Genomic DNA, 18,369 nt, shown 5'->3' on the forward strand with positions numbered 1-18,369 from the left:
AGCAGAAAAAAATGCACAATGCAAAGACAGCTGGTACCATAGTCGCTGTAATTACATTTCTGTAATTATGAATTTGTTTGTCTGTAATTTGTTTTTTCAGAATTTATTTGTATTTTTGCTTGAACTTTGTCATTTTGGGATTTTTGTTTTCAACTACAGACAGTTACTGTATAACATGAAAGGTAAGGAAAACCATGATAGGGCCTTCTAATTCTCAAATACTCAGGGTGGAAAACACAGCAACCGCTGGTGTTATTTCAGTCATATTTTAAAGTCAACATATGTGTAAAATATTTGCAGTGGAGTACATTCACACACTTGGACTTCATCAGAGACTTTGCTCTTCTCTCCTCAGCCAGTTCCAAAAGAGTTACCAACTAAACCAACAGAACTGGCTAGGCTGTTAGCCTCAACATCTACACCAAGAAAACACAGCCAATGTACACCAACGCATGTCTTCAACCATGTCTATAACTATTGGTGACTATTCCCCAAATATGCAGCATCTTCCAGCCAAACAAATACTCAAACATGGAGCTGCACAGAAGAACTGGGGTGTGTAAACATGTGTCATGAAATAAAGATGAGTTTTAAGGTGGGTAGAACATGTAGTAAGCATGACCCTTTGATGGAAAGAGGAAGAAAGGCTGATCAGAGATGAGTGTGCTGGCTGAGCTACAATAGCTGGGTCTCTGATGGGAACAGGAGCAAAGGCAGAGGCACAAAAGCGAGATGGGTGGAGGTTACAGGCTGCAGCCTTACGACAATGAAGAGGCGTAGTAGTAGAAGCAGTTTGTACTAAAAGTGCACATCAGGAACTGTGCCACCTCACCTTTTTAGTCACAGCTGATTAAAGAGAAAATGTAGATGTATTTCCAATAACACCAAGCCAGAAAGTCCCCTTGAATAAATTGCAAGTCTCAGACTGCCTGCAGTTCCTTTAGGGACCAGCAGATGGAGGCAAATCACTGCAGTGTGACCGGTCTGGTCCTCGCAGCAGATTGTAGCAGCCTACACTCCAAGTTTTAAAAGCAGTCATTTGTGACGTGACATAAAACACACACACAACATGTAATTCAAGCTTTAATATTGGAATTCATTGGAGCATCATTTGCACATATTAAAGGCAAACATGTCTGTGCAAGATAATACTGTGCGGTAAACATTCATCAGCTACTGTATAGTGTAAAAACTACAAATGAAATGTAACAGTTAATTTAGAAGCAGGTTTCAGGTTCAAACTTACGTTCCAATGCGAGCTTTGCAGAAATCCAAGAAACTAAAAAATGAGTTTACATACATTTGAAGGCTGAGTTAGACACTGGTACACCCATTTAATGTCTCACTAGCACTCAGATAAGTAGATAACTAAGCTAACTACAAGCTAGTTAGCTTAGCTTAGCATAAAGACTGGAAATAAAGGGGAACTGCTAGCCCGGCTCAGTCTAACTTACAAAGTGAGTTTTTGAGGATGACAGGCAGATGAATTTTTTAGACCTTTGGACAGGTGCAAAGCTAAGCCAACTGACTTCTCTATGATGACAGCACAGATATGTGATTGTCCTCTAAAATGAGAGACAAGGGTTTTTTAAAAATATTTCCAGAAATGCAGCCAGGAAGCTGTACCTCTCAGTCTCACTTCACAGGGCGACCCGTCTTGGAAACGTCTGGATGCACAAAAAAAAGACAAAGAGATGTCATTTAGTGTATTATAGCTGTCTGGAAACCTGAGTAGGTTCCTTGCTGTCTTTGCGAGACTCACCAGGTCTTCCTGGTGGTCTGTGTTTGCTGGTGAGCTCTGAGGTGTCTCTGTAGTCTCTTGGTTTGGGGGTCTGGGGCTCTGGCACACCCGGTCGGGACTTAGCAGGCAAAGGAGGGCGGCTTAGGCCCATCCCGCCTTCTGAGCGTGAGGGCACCACTGGTTTCTTTTGTGATGGGGGATGCAGGCTGACTGGTGTTGGAGGCTGAGGTTTGTTCTCAGAGCAGGTGTAGGAGCGGTTGCGTGGGGTGGGCACCGGAGGGCGATCGGTATCTCCGTCTGCTGTTTTGGAGGATCCAAATAGCACATCTGGGGGTATGAGAAGGTCCTTCTGTTGTTGGTCTTGGTCTTTAGACCGACCATGTGATTTGGTCACTGAACCATACAACGGGTTGTCAAACATCTCTGACGTCTTTCCGTTCTCACCCCTGTCAGAGAAATCATAAGTTAATGACATCGGTTTCATTTTCTATAGAATCAGATCAGATAAAGGTTTAGAGGTATTTTTAGAAATGAAACTGAAGTGTCTTCAAACCAGAAAGAGGCTAACACTTACACAGAAGCAGGCTTTCCCGTGGGGCTGCGTGTGCTCACATCGTAACCCTTCTTTGGCTCTTTTCCGGCTTGTCCACCACAGGGAACATTTCGCGGTGGCATGCTGTAACTCCAGCCTTTATCTATCACATTCCCACCTCTGAATGACACTCCCATGTAATTGGGGTTAGAAATATCATGTGGTTGGTTGCTACAAGACCTGTTAACCAGAAAAAAGAAGAAGAAAAGAAAAGAAAAATCACACTGAGTAGTTTTGATGGTCCAAACCAGCAATCAAAATTAATCAGGCAACAGAAAAACTTGAATCGCAGTCTCATAGCTGCGATTTATGCCACCAGCATGACAGTGGATTGTTTTGCTTCTCTTAACTTTGATTCACCTTCTCCCCAGAGCACACTCCGTCTCTCCAGCATCTCTTCCACCTGCTCCCAGCTCTCACTAAAGATCACAGTCTTATCTGCAAATATCACGTATACAACGACCGCCTGACCTCATCTGTCAGCCTCTCCATCAGCACTGCAAACAAGAAGGAGCTCAGAGCTGATCTCTGATGTAATCCCACCCCCACCATGAGCCCATCAGTACCACAGTTCCTGTCTTGGCACCCTATCATCAGCCTATCATATTCTCTGATCCGCAAAGGCACAGTGCAGCTCGCCCTGACCTTCCCATCCACACTTCTCCATCAACATCTTAAAACAAACATCCCATCTGTAGAGCTCTTTCTCAGCATGAAGCTGCTGTTGTTCACTGATCATCGCCTCTTTTCTTAACTAGCTTCAACAACTTTCTCCCTTATCTTCATGGTATGGCACATCATCTTTATCCCCCTGTAGTTAGAGATCTGCACGTCATCCTTGTTCTTGAAAATTGGTGCTGGTTAACCTCTTCTCCCTTCCTCGGTCATTCTCTCACTTTGCAGGATGATGTGAAACAATCTGGTGAGAAAGTCCCCTGTCCTCCATCTTCACACCTCCACAGCTATGTCATCAGGACCAAAGGATACGTCCAACACCTTCCTAGAAGTTTCCCTCACTACTTCTTCATTACTCTACTTTTCCAGTCATTTGTAACTCTTCCCTACCACCCAGAGCCTGTCTCAACTCCAGCCTGAACTCTACGCATCATTCTTCCACCATTTAATCCCTAGCCCTGTCTTCACTTACTTCCTCTTCTTGATTTTCAAAGTCATCCTACAGCCACCCATCAGATGATTGTGAGAAAACAGCAATATATGATGTCCCGTATATCGCAAAGATTCAAAAGTATTAAACATGGATCAACTTCCGTGCAACAGGCTCATCTGTGTCACAAAACTTTCTCCCACAGTCATATTTTAACACTTGTAAGTGTGGTTTATGGCTGTAAATTCAATTTAAACTCCGGTGTGCACATGTTCCATATGATAGTCTTTACAGATGGACACTGATCAAACATTTTCAGGTTCTGAAGAGGTTTTTCAAACTCTTTGAATGACTTTAATCATAGAGGGCGATCATAAGCTACACAAAAATGTTGACCATATTAGACCTATCCCACAGGGTGATTAGAGAAATTAACCATATTACACTTTTTGAAGCTTTCTCAAAGCTTTGTCAAAGAAAGACATCGAACTGGTGATGCTCCAAGTCAGGTACAGAAAAAAAAATCTGTGCTGAATAAAACTTTGACTTTTTGCCAGTGTGCGTAAAACTCATTTGTTTGCAGAGGTTAAATATGTTTTTCAGCTGTGATGGGTTAAAAATGCTGGAAAAATCTTCACAGCAAAAAGATAAATTTCTGCATGACTTCATTCAATAAATTGAAGTTATTTTCCTGAAATAAAACAACTGATTTTGAGGGTGAGAATGTTTTTCGGATGTGGTTGATTTTATACGTAACGAGCCATGACAGAACATGAGGGAATGCATAACAGGTTCACAAAACCCCCCCCAAATCTTACTTATTGAGGTCTCCAGATTTGCCTTTTGAGGCGATGGGGTCATCCCTTTCAATTTTGATGAAATCTGAAAAAACAACCAAAATGAGAACAAAGCTTCAAGAACCGAAGAAGAAAAAAATCGAACAAATACGTCCTGTGTCGAAGCTCAGCCTCACCGTATAGCTTCTCGGTGGGCTTGCCCTCAGAGGTGCGTAGCTGGATGCCACCTGTCAGTGTTCCCGTCTTCTCCCCGTGGTGAGTCAGTGTGATCTGAAACTCGGTGTAGCTGATCTCAGCGGCTCGCAGCGCGACACAGCCCTCTCCTTTAGGGATAACACACCAGCAAACTGTAAGCGCTGCTGAGCCCACCGTATCCAAATTGCAAGCTGTAATGCGAGCTCATTACCGTACGACTCGTCGCTGTCCGTCGACTTCACGCATATCAGGATGTGCTGGTCCAGAAGGTACTCAGGGTCAGAGATGATAGGGGTCAGCTTTAAAAGACAGAAACAATGACTATGAATAACGACTGACTGATGCCATAACTAAGTAGTGTGTGCTGTGAGCTGTGTCTGTGGTTTACCTCTACTTGGTTGCCAAACCAAACTTTTATAGACCCATCGGAGTGCTCGCTGTTCTCTCCCTCTGTAGTCTTTACAGTTTCTGTTGGAAATGCTTGCTTTTAGTCATTGTAGCCCGTTTGATGAGACACTTCACCCAATATTCATGCATACATACATGCATGCTCTGGCCTGCAGTGCTGTTTATTCATATTGATAGTTTTTGGTGTAACCTTTTTCCCTTTGTTTTGAGAAGTCTACTGCAAAGATCTTGGCTGTGCATGACATCAGTAAGAGTAGATAACATATAATCTCAGGCACAGCGAAGGTGGGCTTCAAGGTTAAAACAGTTCATTTCAAGCATGAATAAAATATAAATAAATAAATAAATAAAAATTTAAAAAATTAAAAGATTATTTTGCATTGTGAACAATGCAAAGCTCCTCTAGTAGAGTCCCAGAATAAGAGCATGGAACTGGAAAGGAGAGGAATTGGTCTACTTTAAATAGAGTAAGCAGTTTAATGTAGGAAGTATTTTCTCTCTAGTGTCTACACACATCGACCAGAAGAAGTGTGCAGCTAGCTGACACGGCAGTATTAATGTTTACATCCTGTCACACTGTGAGCAGCGGCTTCTCGGCACGGGTAGGTGCACACTGATTTCTGCACAGTGGTACTACGAGTGGGTGTAGCTCACCAAAGAGAAAACAACTCCCAGGAGAATTTTCTCACAGCCAGGCTTGTGGGGGATTTTTGAGTAATAAAGTTGTGGTTTCAGGAAAGTGTATTTGTCACCTGGTGGCAGGATTCTTTGTATTTTTACAGATTTGAGAGTTTAGTGTTTGCTTTTTCAATTTGTTTCCCTTTGAGTGCCATCAGTGTCCATTGCATTCTGACTGTGACTCATAGACAGCACTTACAGTCCAGAGGAAGCATGATTTTTATGTGATTTTGAGGCAAACTGTTCCTTTAAAGCAGAATCTAGTGAGATGAGGTCAATCAGAAAGAGGAAACCTACTCTCCAAGAAACTGGAATGGAATTCGATGAAGAACTTGGTCTTCGATTTTGTCGACAAGATGGCCACACAGTTCATGATCTGAATTCCACCAGGAGGCGCACTGCTGGGATCTGAAAAATAAAAGCGGCATCAGACTGCGGCTATTGAGCGGACTCATCTGTGGCGTAGGTTGGGTGGGGGGGGGGGGGGGGGGGTGTCATACCTTGTTTGGAAACGTACTGCGAGGCAACTCCAACTTCAAATGAGGCGAACACCGGGGAGTGGTCACTTGTCATGATGTTATTAGTGCACCCTGCAAGTTCACACAAACACTTATAAACACTTCTGTGCATATTTTACACATATTAAGCCTGAAAGGAGGTCTCAGCTGCAGTTTCACTTCAATCTTTGGACACTTTTGCGTTCAAGGGTTTTTTTCTTATTTTCTAAGTGCGAAACAAAACGTGAAAACAAAAGAAGAAGAGCGCGAGGGCCACAGAGAATGAACATTAGAACAGTGGAAATCTGACTCTGATCACTCAAAAATCAGAGGTTCTGAGAGATGCAGAGGAAGTAAATAGATGTTAATCTGCATTGTTCTACCTCAAAATATGGAGGAAAGGGTGTAGTTTGATGGTGGGATCATCATTTGTTTTTCAGTTGGACACAGAGTGATGCATCAAATGTTCTGTGCTGGTTTGAGCTTAGAGTGAAACAAAAACAGCTAACAAAAGGTCAGTGTGTGTGTGTGGTCCTGGTGATGAGCTCATGAAGTTGGCTGAAGAAGTGACGAGCGTATAAACTGCATTTACATTTCATTTCATACACTTGATAGTAGCAAACTCTTGAATGAGCGGGTGTGTCAAACTTTAGTCTAGTACTGTACATTTTTATACATTATTGATCTATATATAAAATTAGTGAACGATTATTCTCTATATATTATAAAAGGTCTAACTTTAGGAAATGTTCATGGTTTTGCTACAGCTCAATGAAGACTGCAGTCAGCAGCAGCAGTTGAAAGATTAATACGATAAAATGGCTCATTATTTATTTGCAACGATACACAAAATTCATGGTTCAGTTCGATACTTTGTGTCACAGTTCGATATTTTTTCGATACAAAAAAATGTTCATGCCTTTTTAATTTGTCATATAAATATATATTTTAACTCAAAAGACAGAAACAATCACTCATCTTTGGAAAAGAGTTTATTACAGAGAAATGGCTCTTTCCAAAATAAAAGCTATATTCTTTTTATGCGCTTCATCTGGGCTATATTCTCAGCAGCCTATTAAACATATCAGGTCCCCATAAGGAGACTCATGTGCTAACGGCTATCTAAATGACTCGGGTAAAGTTTGTAGCATGCGTGCTTGTTGTTTTTGTCTGCTTCCACTTGTCTTTGCACTAGGATGATGTCGGCGTAAATGTGCAGTCATATTCATTGTGTTCCCACTAGTGCTGTCAGCGTTAATGTCGTTAAAATGACATTAACGGCATAACGCGGCAAATCTCTGTTAACGAGTTACCGCTGATGGCCCTGTGCGTGGGACTGGACGGCCAACACGTTAACAAGCTGACTGCGCTAACGCACTAGTTCCCACCAATTGAGCATTGCGTGGCACATCCGACATACTGTTTTTTTACTTTTGTCCATGACACGCTTATCATCAGGGTCATGCTTCACATGAAAACCAAGATAGTTCCAAAGGCCAGATCTGAATGAGGGTGGGGGAGGTTCAATTTCGGCTAGCGTTGAGGCAGTTGCCATGTTGCAACGAGCTTAGCTTCTGTCTTGCTAGCTTGCGCTGCGCTCAGTAGATCTGCACTCGACAGTGCAGCCTAGGCGGAGTAGTCGAACGCAGATTCACTGAGCGCTCAACACAGACAGCATCGTCAGAAGAAAAGTTGATAAAACAAATAAATTTTTTTGTATTGTTCATACATATGCCTACCGAACCGAAAGCACTGTATCGAACGGTTCAATATCGATACATGTGTTGTTGCACCCCTGGTATATATATACATCCCTGTATGTATAATATAGCCGCAGAAAAAAAGGTTTAACAGAAGATTACTCACCGTATGCTTGGCAGACAACATGAACCAGAGGATATGACTTTCGTAGGACGCGATCACACCAGGATGGCAAATTGTATTTTGTCTGTAGAGTTAAAATCATCTTAATTTTAATATCAATATAAAATACTTGAATTTTCAAATTGAAGACTGTAAAACAATTCAAGTATAACTCTACATAAATAGCCCAACATATAAGAAGCATGATGGGCAGTCATTTGTGGAAGAAACATGAGCAAATAGCCCTGCTAACGTGGATCGGTTCAAGAGATCGTGCTGCATGTTCAACCGTTTGCTATCAGTAAATGTGATTTTTGACTTTTCCTAAACTGTCGATGAAAGAATAATAAGCCAACAAAAATCCAAACCAAGAATATTCAACGATAGGTAACTTAAATTAAAATTAAATTCAAAAGATGAAACCTCATTAAAATGAAATAGGCTGTAAGTACACTAAAAGTATGTCGTTAAAATTAAGAGTACGTTAAAACAAATAAAATTAAATTTTATGCATAATAAGAAACTAATAACATTCGAACATGATGAAGTGAATAAAATAATTTGGGATTAAATTTAAAAAAATTACAGCAATGAAGCAGATAAAATTAAAAGTCTCAGTGAAGTGACCGTGATGCATAGTAGGGGAACAGAGATGTGATAAAACGTGAGCTTACCCCTGTCGCTTTGGCCTTTGTGTAGGCGTACCTCTCTCGTGTGTCTCTTTCAAATCGATACGTGGGCGCGAATGTGATTTCTTCTTCAGCTACAATCAAAATAGAATAAAACCCGTATGTATGCAAACACAATTATAAGAAAAAGGACAGTGTTTTGCAGAAAATCCCAAGCATGGCAACAACAGTGAAGACACTTCTTTCTGCTGTATGCCTACATGTACTGATCAGTATTCATCAAAGCTCACCAAAATGCAAGAAGACCTTGCTCTCTTTCCTCTCCATGCTGAGCTGGTCTTTGGTGAGCAGTTCCTGGTACTGCTGCTGTTTGATCTTTGACACAATGTTTTCAGCTTCCTGTGAAGGGAACAGGGGAAAGTAGTGACTGGAAGTGTTAGCAGCTGAGAGCTCAGACACCTGACAACCAGCAGGGTTTAAAAAAAACAAAAACATAACCATGCATCTGAGAGAAAAACCACAACAAAGCAAAGTCCATGAATCTGTATGTAAAGTAGATATAAAACAAGGTTTATGACTTACAGAAGATGGCATTTCAACGCGGTAGTTCAGATCTCCAAGCCAGAAGAGGTGCGTGAAGCGATGTGTGATGTCAAACGGATTAAGCTTCTTGTCTCCTAGATTCAGAAATCTCAGGATGCTGGCATAGTTTTGATTCCGTCTGCAAATACAGCAAAAAATATTGGAGTAACATCAAAAATGTGAGGAATCAGTGGAGGAAGCAATAAAGTTTTCTGTTTCTACTGCCATTTAGCAAAACGTTGACTTTTAAAGCAAGGCTTCAGAAAGAGGAGGATACATATTCATCATTTATGTTGTCCAGGTTAAATATAGGTAAATAAATAAATAAAAAACATGAATAATTTTTAAAAATCCGACATGAAAAATGACAAAGATGGTTGCCATCGTGGCCGTGTGACTAGTATAAGGGGATGATGATGAGAGTAAAAAAGATGGAAAATAAATAATTTTTTTAAAAGTATAAAGTATAAAGATGGATGTAGCTTGCTGGGTTGAAAAGTGAAGCTAACATAGAATTGTCTTAAACATGGATGTTTTTCTAAAAACCAGCAGGGGGCGACTTCTGCGGTTGCCAAAAAAAGACTTGTGATTGTGTTTAAGACAGCCGCCGCCGCCTCCCACTGTAACCTCAGTGAACACTCACCTGAAGGCTTCACAGGCTCAGTCTCTAGTTTCAGATAATATTGAATAAAACAGCTGTTTTATTTTTTAAATTAGTCAGAAAGGATGTTCATCCAGGGTAACAGCTAGGCAAATACACAGATAATATGAAGGATGGACATGGGTACTGTGATGTCACTCGCTGGTTTGTAAAGTTCCATTTTGAAACCTTGAGATGAGCGTTTTCACCAACGCCATCTTGGCTGCAAAAAACCCAGAGTGATGAAGGGCACGGTACTGATTTTGAAGCCACGCACTTGGTTAGTGACTTATAAGCCATTAGGCGATGAGCATTATTTAGTGGTTGCCTTTAAACGTTTTGCACATGTGTGTTTCACAACTCTCACTGAATCGTCCTGCAGACGATTATTTATTGGTGCTTTGCTTTAGCTGAGTGCTTAGAACTACTAGTGAGTATTTGCCGTTTCCTATTGGTAGGAGTATTTTTAGTTGAAACATTTGTTTTCAGCGCTTTTGGTTTGCTGACATCTTTATTTTGTTGTGTATTTTAAATTCTTTCATAACAAATGGTAAATGGACACCTCGGGCTCTATCTGAGCACTCATAGCGCTTTGTACAACTTGCCTCATTCACCCATATTCAAGGGCTTTTTTTCCCCCATGGTTTTTCTACTTACTCTCCAACATTCACACACACATTCAAACACATTCTCAGGGTTCGTATCTTTCCCAGGGATATTTGGTATACAGACTGGTTCAGGCAGGGATTGAACCACCAGCCTACCAATTAGTAGATGACCTGAATGGACTTTTCATTTTTACTCCCATCCTCCCCTAGTTCATTTTTGGAAAGTTATCATTATTTTAGCAGTTCTGGATCCAGATCTGGACGAAACCCGAAATTGTTGGTCTGAGGCAAGAAAAATAACAAATGTTTCCAAAAATGCAGTAGCTAGGGCAGTAATCAAGCGTTGCGATCAAATGTTGCAACGTTAATTTCTGATAATCGTGCAAATTGTTGTGTTTGATTAGAATAACTGTGGTCTGTCCAAATAAATACATACTGCACACAGTGCACAACATGAAAATGTACTAGATTGAGTATACCTACCAAGCTGCAGCTCATTTTGTCATGCAGAATGCTTGTTAAGTTGACCATACAAGCACTCAAACCTCAAGGTTCTTTTTATAGGTTAAGGTAAAGGTCCTACAATATTTAGCAGCTAGCACAATTTAACTGCTAAGCTAATATTTAACAGATAATGTTAACTGTTTTTGCAAAGACGATTAAAAAAAGTGTTTCTGGCTACATTTTGTCAATGTCAGCAGCAGGCTAAAACCAAATTGTGCTGATTGTTAGGCACATTTACATTTCCTGCTTTCCATTTACTGAACTGCTAAGTTTCTGTTAGGAAGTAGTGAATAATTGAACAGGGGGGTATTTTGCACATGTCACTAGACAATTAGGATTTTTACCTCCCCATCCATCATTGAAATGACACCTTTGTTGATATCTGCATCGGGTTTTCCCTGAAGAGGCTATAAAAATGCTAGCGCATTTCAAAGAGATTTGTGACTTCTATCAAAGGAAAGCCGCAAAGAGTTGAGTTTAATTTGTTTAAGCCTAGATACATTTTTTGTTGATAAATGTCCGGGGTATTGCCTTAACTAAAGGCAAACCAATCATGGTTATTTGCATAGTTACCCTCAAAGGTTAATTTTGAGCCCAGGAACCCTGTGTATATGTATGTTGTATATGTTTATATGATGTTACCAATCAATTCAAACTTTTTAAAGATACTTTGAAAAGTGTAACTTTCTCCTCACCTGAGCTTCTTCTCACTTCCAGAGGTCAGATGACTGTTGACAAAGCCAAAAGATGTCCCATTGAACATGAAGGACACTCCTACTGCGCCCTTGTTTCCTGCAATTGAAACCAGTAAACACTGATGGGTCATTTTTCTGTGAACTTTTATGAGCAATCATTACAGGCCTCAAGGAGAAGTGGAACTGCTTACCCAAGGTGTTGGCGATTCCTGTCTTCACGCTGTCTGAAAAAACATGAGAGATCCTGTTTTCATGCTCAGGCTTGGCCAGGACCACGATACGAATATTCCACAGTGTGTGAATTGCCACCTGGATGTTTGGAGATGTTTAGAATATTTGATTCATTAGTGCTTTGTGTTTGCATTCAGCTACAAATTCAAAACTTTGCCACAGTTACTCACTTGTTTAAAGCTAATGTTTGTGATGTTCCTCAGGACACCTTTCACTGTATCTGCCCATTCTCGCTCACCCAAAGGATCCTCCTGAGTCCCAATGACATAAAAATCATGTGGAATATGATCTGCTGTGTCATCTTGTGTCTTCCCTTGGCCCTTACACTGAAACCAGGAGTTGATGTTCGGGGGAGGGCCGGCATTTCCTGTAGGTTTGCAGATCCGTTTTTATATTATATACAGTTACGTTAACTGAAGCACTGAATTCTGTATGACATCACTGTTACCCATGTTCCAGGTGCCAACAAACACTGTGATCATGTCTGGTTCAGGCTTTTCTGAGTGTTTGTTTTTCATTTGCTGAAGCAGCTGACAGAAGCCCTCTCTTTTCTGGATTCACAAGACAACAAAACACATCACATTTAATGAAGTGCACATGACTGAGGTCAGAATAGGGAGCATTGCCTTTAAAAAGACGCTTACCTTTGTGTCATCAAACACAAACTCTTTCCGCAGAACTTTTTCTTTCTCCGTCTCCACCGCAATGACCAGCTTGGCGTGCATTTTCTGGGATTTCACCAACTGCAGGACTGATGGATAAGAGCAGTATTCTTATTAAGTTAAGTGCTTTTGATAGTTGAAAGTAGTTCTTGACATTTGTTTTCACACATGCTATTTGCACTTGCTGCAGAGAAGGTGCAACTTCCAGGCTGAAGAATCAAGCACAAAGTCTGCAGCTCCTTTAATGAGGCTGTCTCAAAAATCAAGGGACTCTTCATAGACACTGTTGTTAAAACATCAAGTTTCACAGCAGTAATAAACATTTTTTTCCACTTCCAATAAACAAAAATACCTCCCATCTGTTCTCTTTTACTTATCCTTATCAGGGTTGTGAGAGGACTTGAATCTTATCCCAGCTATCATAGGGCGAGAGGTGAGGTCACCCTGGGCAGATCGCCAGTCTGTCCCCCTTCACAACAACTCCGGTGAATTGATTTTTTCAAACTCATCTATCTGCTTCTTTGATTGTGCGTTCACTATCTGTCAGGCTTCACCTTTACTAACTGTAGTCACTTAACTGGATCTCTTAGCACTCATAAAAATCTTTGCTACATCGCTTCAGTTTATGTATATGAATACAGCAAAATGAACAAACTTGCAACAGAGTCATTCTCTTCTCCAAAACTGGCCACTTCTGGCCAAAAAGCTCAACTTGAGGATTAAAAACAAAGAGTCCAAAACGAATACATAACATTAGGGTGGCTACATTCATCTTTTATACTGTCTGTAGTAGCACGCACCAGTGGTCCATGTATGACGTTTTCTACATAATGATTTTTAAGGCTTACTGACTGATTAAAACTCTTATGACTACAAGTCCCACTTTATCTGTCTATTAGCATGGAAAAATTGCTTTTGTGGCACTACTTAAAGTTCCTAATTTCTTAAGATACTGACCCGAGTCAAATGTACCACCTGAATACATTTTTCTGAACTTTACAAACTCAAAGATGTTCTTATATATAATTAGTAATTTAGAAAACAATAACTGTAACTGCTTCCTCCAATGAACCAGGCTAATGTACCTTCTCTGTGGTCTCACACGTGTAAGAGCAATCTTCTAACGATTAGCGTGTTCTTGAAATATGTCAGAATGTTTGATTCTAATAATAAATGTTTCATTCTGGTAGCTAATTACTCCAAAATAAAGACCAAGTGAAAAACATTGCTTCTTTTCTTTGCAAAACAGCAGGACAGAGCACAGGGTAAAATACAAAAGCTCTGGTGGACACTATAGGCACTGTAGCCATTTAGTCGAGTCTAGAAAATATAGCAAGATACTGTAAAATATTCCGCCAACACAGAACGCTGAGTTTAACACCTTTGTTTTTCTATTGTAACGTCAATAGAGACAAGGGATCACCAAATTTTATTAAAATCCTTCCAACAAAATTAAAAAAAGAAATCACCAAAGTGATTTTGAGATTAATCCGATTAAATTAATCATTCTGATGTTTGCATTTTGTGACAATCAATTGTTTGAGATAGAAATGAACTCCTCAAGTCCTTACTTTTATTGTGCACAAAGTATTTGTCTTCGGGTCCATCTTTTGACTTCTTAAAGTAGAGCTTCCCACTTTCAATGTCCACTTTCAGGAACATCTTTGTGGAAATACCAAGAGATTCTTGTTTGACCTACCAGTGAAAGAAGAAATCGATCAAATAAACCATACACACGTATGACAAATGTTATGTAGACATAAGTACTAAAGAAAGCACCTCAAACGTAACGACTGGTATGAGAGATTTCCGTGGGCCCGCATCAAATCCAACATACTCAAAAACAGAACCTTTAACCTGAAAAAAGGAAGCAGAGTCGTCCTTTGTAATATCTTATAACATTTTCTATTATCATATAAAAAGCTGTTGTTAAAACATATTACAGTACTTTACCTTATCTTCTATCGAGTAGAGCAGTTTTGTTAGTTGCTCAAGTCTACAGGACACAGGACCCGAATCACAGAAATTCTGAAAATAAGGAGGAAATACATGAAGAGAACAGCTTTTTAAGCGCTGATAATACTGCAAAGGATTATGGGTGCCACCAACTTGTTTTGGTCCAATCCCTGGAGAGAGCTGTTGGTCGAGCGTTCTGTGAAACACCTCCAGAGTTGGCATGACGCGGGAAATTTCACTGCCTCGCAAAAAAGTTCAGCGCGTGGGTCAATCAACCCAATCCATTCAAGTGTATGTAATATTACACATTCCATTAAATGGACACCATACCTGTTTAGGTTCTTGCAGACTGCCATTATAAGCTTCTTGAGGCCAGGCAGGTTAGGGTTACCGTTTTGAACTTGTTCAGCATCTAAGCAGACTGAAGTCCTGAAGTATTCTTGGATGGCCATTTCATGCTCTTCTGGTAAGCTGGAGACATAAGAGAAATGTAAATTAAAACACTTCTAGTCTCAGTTAGCTTCAGGAAAATTCATATTAGTAATTGTTTTATAGTGCTGTTGTAGGTACAAGAGACATTGCAACTGTCTGTAATTGTGACCATACATGGACAAGTCCATATGCTGCAGTTTCGCCAGGTATATGTCTGATAAGGATTTGGAGGCTTGCTCTGAAGTCTTGGAGTCACCGTCCTTTACATCAAGTGGGATGTTTCTGGGTGGGAGCTGTGGAGGATGACTGTTTTGTTCTGCAGAATAGACATAAAGTGTGTTTAGGACAAACAATACTTTCTCATCCATATCAAAACCAATATAGAGACAAAGTGAAGTTTTTGACCTGGCTCCTCTTCTACCTCCTCCTCCCACTGGACAGAGTACTGCAGGTGGGTGACTAAACCCATGTTGGGGCTATAATACGCCTCCACCAGCTCAGGTAGCATTGTGAAGAACCTAATAGGCACTCCTTCAGATGCCTGCAGAGCAGATAACAGCAAACATTTTTTTTAATCACTCTTTGTAAACAAAAGGATGAATTTTGTTGTTGTTACCAAAGCAGATGACATAACCTGTAAGTGTTACTTCCCATATGATGTCAGACCTGTCTACTGTCTGCGGTATTTTCCAGTTGCATTCTAAGACATTCCTTTGTAATTTTGCAATTTATTTCATTTAAAAGAACATATTATTACCCATAAATCATCAGCTATTTTAAGGAAGTAAACATATCCCTGCTCTGTCATAAGAATTAAATCGTACACTTAAACCATTAACAGAAATAGGTTTTAAAAACTATAGTCCCTTAAATAGGTTTGGTTTCTCTATATAGCTACATTGCATTTAGTCTCTTGTGCGGCTCGTAAAACTCAATTGTGAAACTTGCAGTCATTGGGCAGTTACATTATTTTAAAGCACTTTCTTTAAACTAAACTGCACAGGTGTACATTATTACCTCATCTAACAAGTTTTTAAAAGCACGAAATGGTCACATTTTACCTGGCACGTTAGAAGGTAACAGTGCTGACTTATCGTTTCCTAGAAACCTGACACGTTGCTACTTCATACCAGTAAACTTATTTCAGGACTCAGCACATTTTGCTGTTACAGAATTTCTATCTAAGGCCACGGGTTTGCATAGCAATTATACATAGCTGTTATGTCAGTACATAAATCAGTCATTTAGAAGCTCTCTAGCATTTTCACCTTTTTTTTAATAATTACAGTATTTAAAAAAAACATACAGATGATACTCTGTTCAATCTTTCTGTCAAGCCCAAGGTGTTTATATCCTCTCTGTGGGGCCTGTTAGTTTTCTAATCTCTTCAGACTTACACTGCAAAGCTGACACTGAACAAATACCAAGATAATGAAGCATCTGCTGATCTGCTTCTGATCAGATTGAGTCTTGCTTTTATCATTGCCAACTAATTTACTGCAAAACTCTTAGTTCCTGCTTCAGTTTCTGTACTGGCTCATTGTAGGGTAGTTCGCCAATGGCAGATTAAATACAAATGAGAAGCAGGCATTTGTCATTTGCTGAACCATAAAGTCTCTTTTCTATAGATTTAAAAATCATAGTAAATAACAGAGGTATTTATGGCTTTTTTAGGGTGATGTTGTTGTGCTCCCAGTCTGTAATCCTAAGTCTGTAAATTTTACATTTTAAGGCTTTTAAATTACTATCAGTGTAGCTTTGTGAGGCAATGATATTTAGTGTATAATAAGAGAATATGTTTTAAACTGCAGCCTTGTAAGCAGCTCTGAGTTACTGAGCTAACAGACAGTTTTGTGCTGAAATCTGTATGCCTGCATGCTAACATTCAACAGAGACTACCTGCTGATGTTTAACATGTCATCTTTATTCTTTTAGTTAATGCTCATACCTCCAAGCTGAAGCTATTAATACTTATTAATACTGGGGGTATTCGATCATCAGATTGAAATTCAACTATAATGATGCATTATTGTGTTTATTAAATTTTATTCTAATCAATCTGATAACTGGAAACGTCACACGTGCGCGCTCATACACCAAAAATACATGCGGCTTCAGATTCTAGTGATCTTGAAAGTCATTTACGCATTCATCTCGCCTGTTGTTAGGATACTTCAGTCTGGGTCAAAGTGGTGGACAGTAAATACATGTGTGGGCTTACATCTTTAATTAGGTTACAACTGAGCATTGCACTAGCAATGTGTGACTAATACTTTTGAAAATATCATTTCATCTTCACAGTACCTATAATAACTCATCTGGGTTCGGACCAGAACGATGGAAACTGTGAACCCACCTGGACAGAGAGCTTCTTGTCTTCATTTGGCAGGATTCTGTATGTGTACACACAGTTCTGATATCTGTGGATCAAATAAATGCAAATGTCTGTGGTTGGAACATGGAATGAATGTAAGGTGAAGAAACAAGCGGATTCAATGTGTTGAGTGAGCAGTTGGAATCATTTTTAAATGAAGGTTACCCAATGGAAGATGATGTGCAGAGGGGAAAGGGTGGTGCTTTGTGGCTGCACTGTATGCAAATAAAAGGGAACTAGTCTTGTGTTGCAGTGTGTATGTGCAAAAAAAGAAAAAAAAAATGTAATGTGATATGGTGAGACAGTTTTAGGAACTTTAACTAATAACTGTGTTATAGCTACAGTGCACAAACGATCATGTTTGGAATTGTGTTTCTTGAACAAAATATACAGTTTGACAACCAGATCGTGTCGATTCGATACGATTCACAGCTGGTGCTGCATGTCACGAAGGTTTAATGAAGTAGAAACATGAAGTATATGCAGGCATTTTAGAATCAACCGCGAGCCATAATAAAAAGAAACAATAACTTACAAAACACAGAGGGCATAGGCTCCCTGTATGGATTCACTGTCCCGGATGAGGAAGCTTCCATCTCTTGCTGCTTTGGAAAGTAGATCCTCAGCTTTGGATCGAGTTATATTGCCATGGTACCAAGGTTGATAACTTGGCATCCTGTTTTTCACCCAAGAGCTCGATCTCAGGAGCTTTGCATGTGATCTCAAAAAAAATGATCCCAGCAAAACAAAGTAGACTCAATTTTTCTTTCTGGCTATTTTCATCTTCTCATGGTGCATACTTTTTAGTTCTTTCTTTCACTTGTTCATCCACTGCCTCCGCAAATTGTAAAAGGAAGCTGCTACTAGCTCAGCCCTGAACTTCCTCATTTGTCAAGTTAAAGAGAGGAGGGCCCTAGTGCCTTCACTCGGCCTCTTCTTTAACATAGCCGCACAGCTGTAAAATGGAAATACACACTTTTGTTTGCACAGTAGAAATCTTTATCACCTTACACGAATGATTAACCAGCATACCTAACCTCTTTGGTTTACTTGTTCATGTGAACTTTCAGAAAATAATGAAGTTATACGTAAAAAATTGAGCTACAAGAAGTGAAAAGAGGAAGTAAGAAAGAAAACATGACCATGATGATTTTTAGTAGTTACAGGAAGGGAATTTACT

The 18,369-nt window shown here is 39.8% G+C and overlaps 1 protein-coding gene across 1 annotated transcript; it reads right to left on the reverse strand.

Annotated features, from left to right (window-relative positions):
• Nucleotides 1-1,070: 1,070 nt before the first annotated feature.
• On the reverse strand, nucleotides 1,071-18,082 carry inpp5d (inositol polyphosphate-5-phosphatase D). The gene is made up of 27 exons (XM_026159635.2): nucleotides 17,725-18,082; nucleotides 17,172-17,235; nucleotides 15,221-15,356; nucleotides 14,990-15,131; nucleotides 14,714-14,854; nucleotides 14,537-14,621; nucleotides 14,381-14,455; nucleotides 14,207-14,284; nucleotides 13,999-14,122; nucleotides 12,410-12,516; nucleotides 12,214-12,316; nucleotides 11,936-12,132; nucleotides 11,726-11,843; nucleotides 11,535-11,631; nucleotides 9,088-9,226; nucleotides 8,796-8,904; nucleotides 8,551-8,639; nucleotides 7,880-7,961; nucleotides 6,017-6,106; nucleotides 5,814-5,924; nucleotides 4,819-4,898; nucleotides 4,642-4,729; nucleotides 4,412-4,558; nucleotides 4,257-4,320; nucleotides 2,316-2,513; nucleotides 1,763-2,187; nucleotides 1,071-1,667 (listed from the first exon to the last, which is right to left on the reverse strand). The coding sequence occupies exons 1-27, from the start codon at nucleotides 17,862-17,864 to the stop codon at nucleotides 1,636-1,638; spliced, it is 3,261 nt and encodes a 1,086-aa protein (XP_026015420.2). The 5' UTR covers nucleotides 17,865-18,082; the 3' UTR covers nucleotides 1,071-1,635.
• Between the last annotated feature and the right edge of the window lie 287 nt (nucleotides 18,083-18,369).

The sequence above is a fragment of the Astatotilapia calliptera genome, chromosome 23 (assembly GCF_964374335.1).
Source record: "Astatotilapia calliptera chromosome 23, fAstCal68.1, whole genome shotgun sequence".
NCBI classification, from domain to species: domain Eukaryota; kingdom Metazoa; phylum Chordata; class Actinopteri; order Cichliformes; family Cichlidae; genus Astatotilapia; species Astatotilapia calliptera.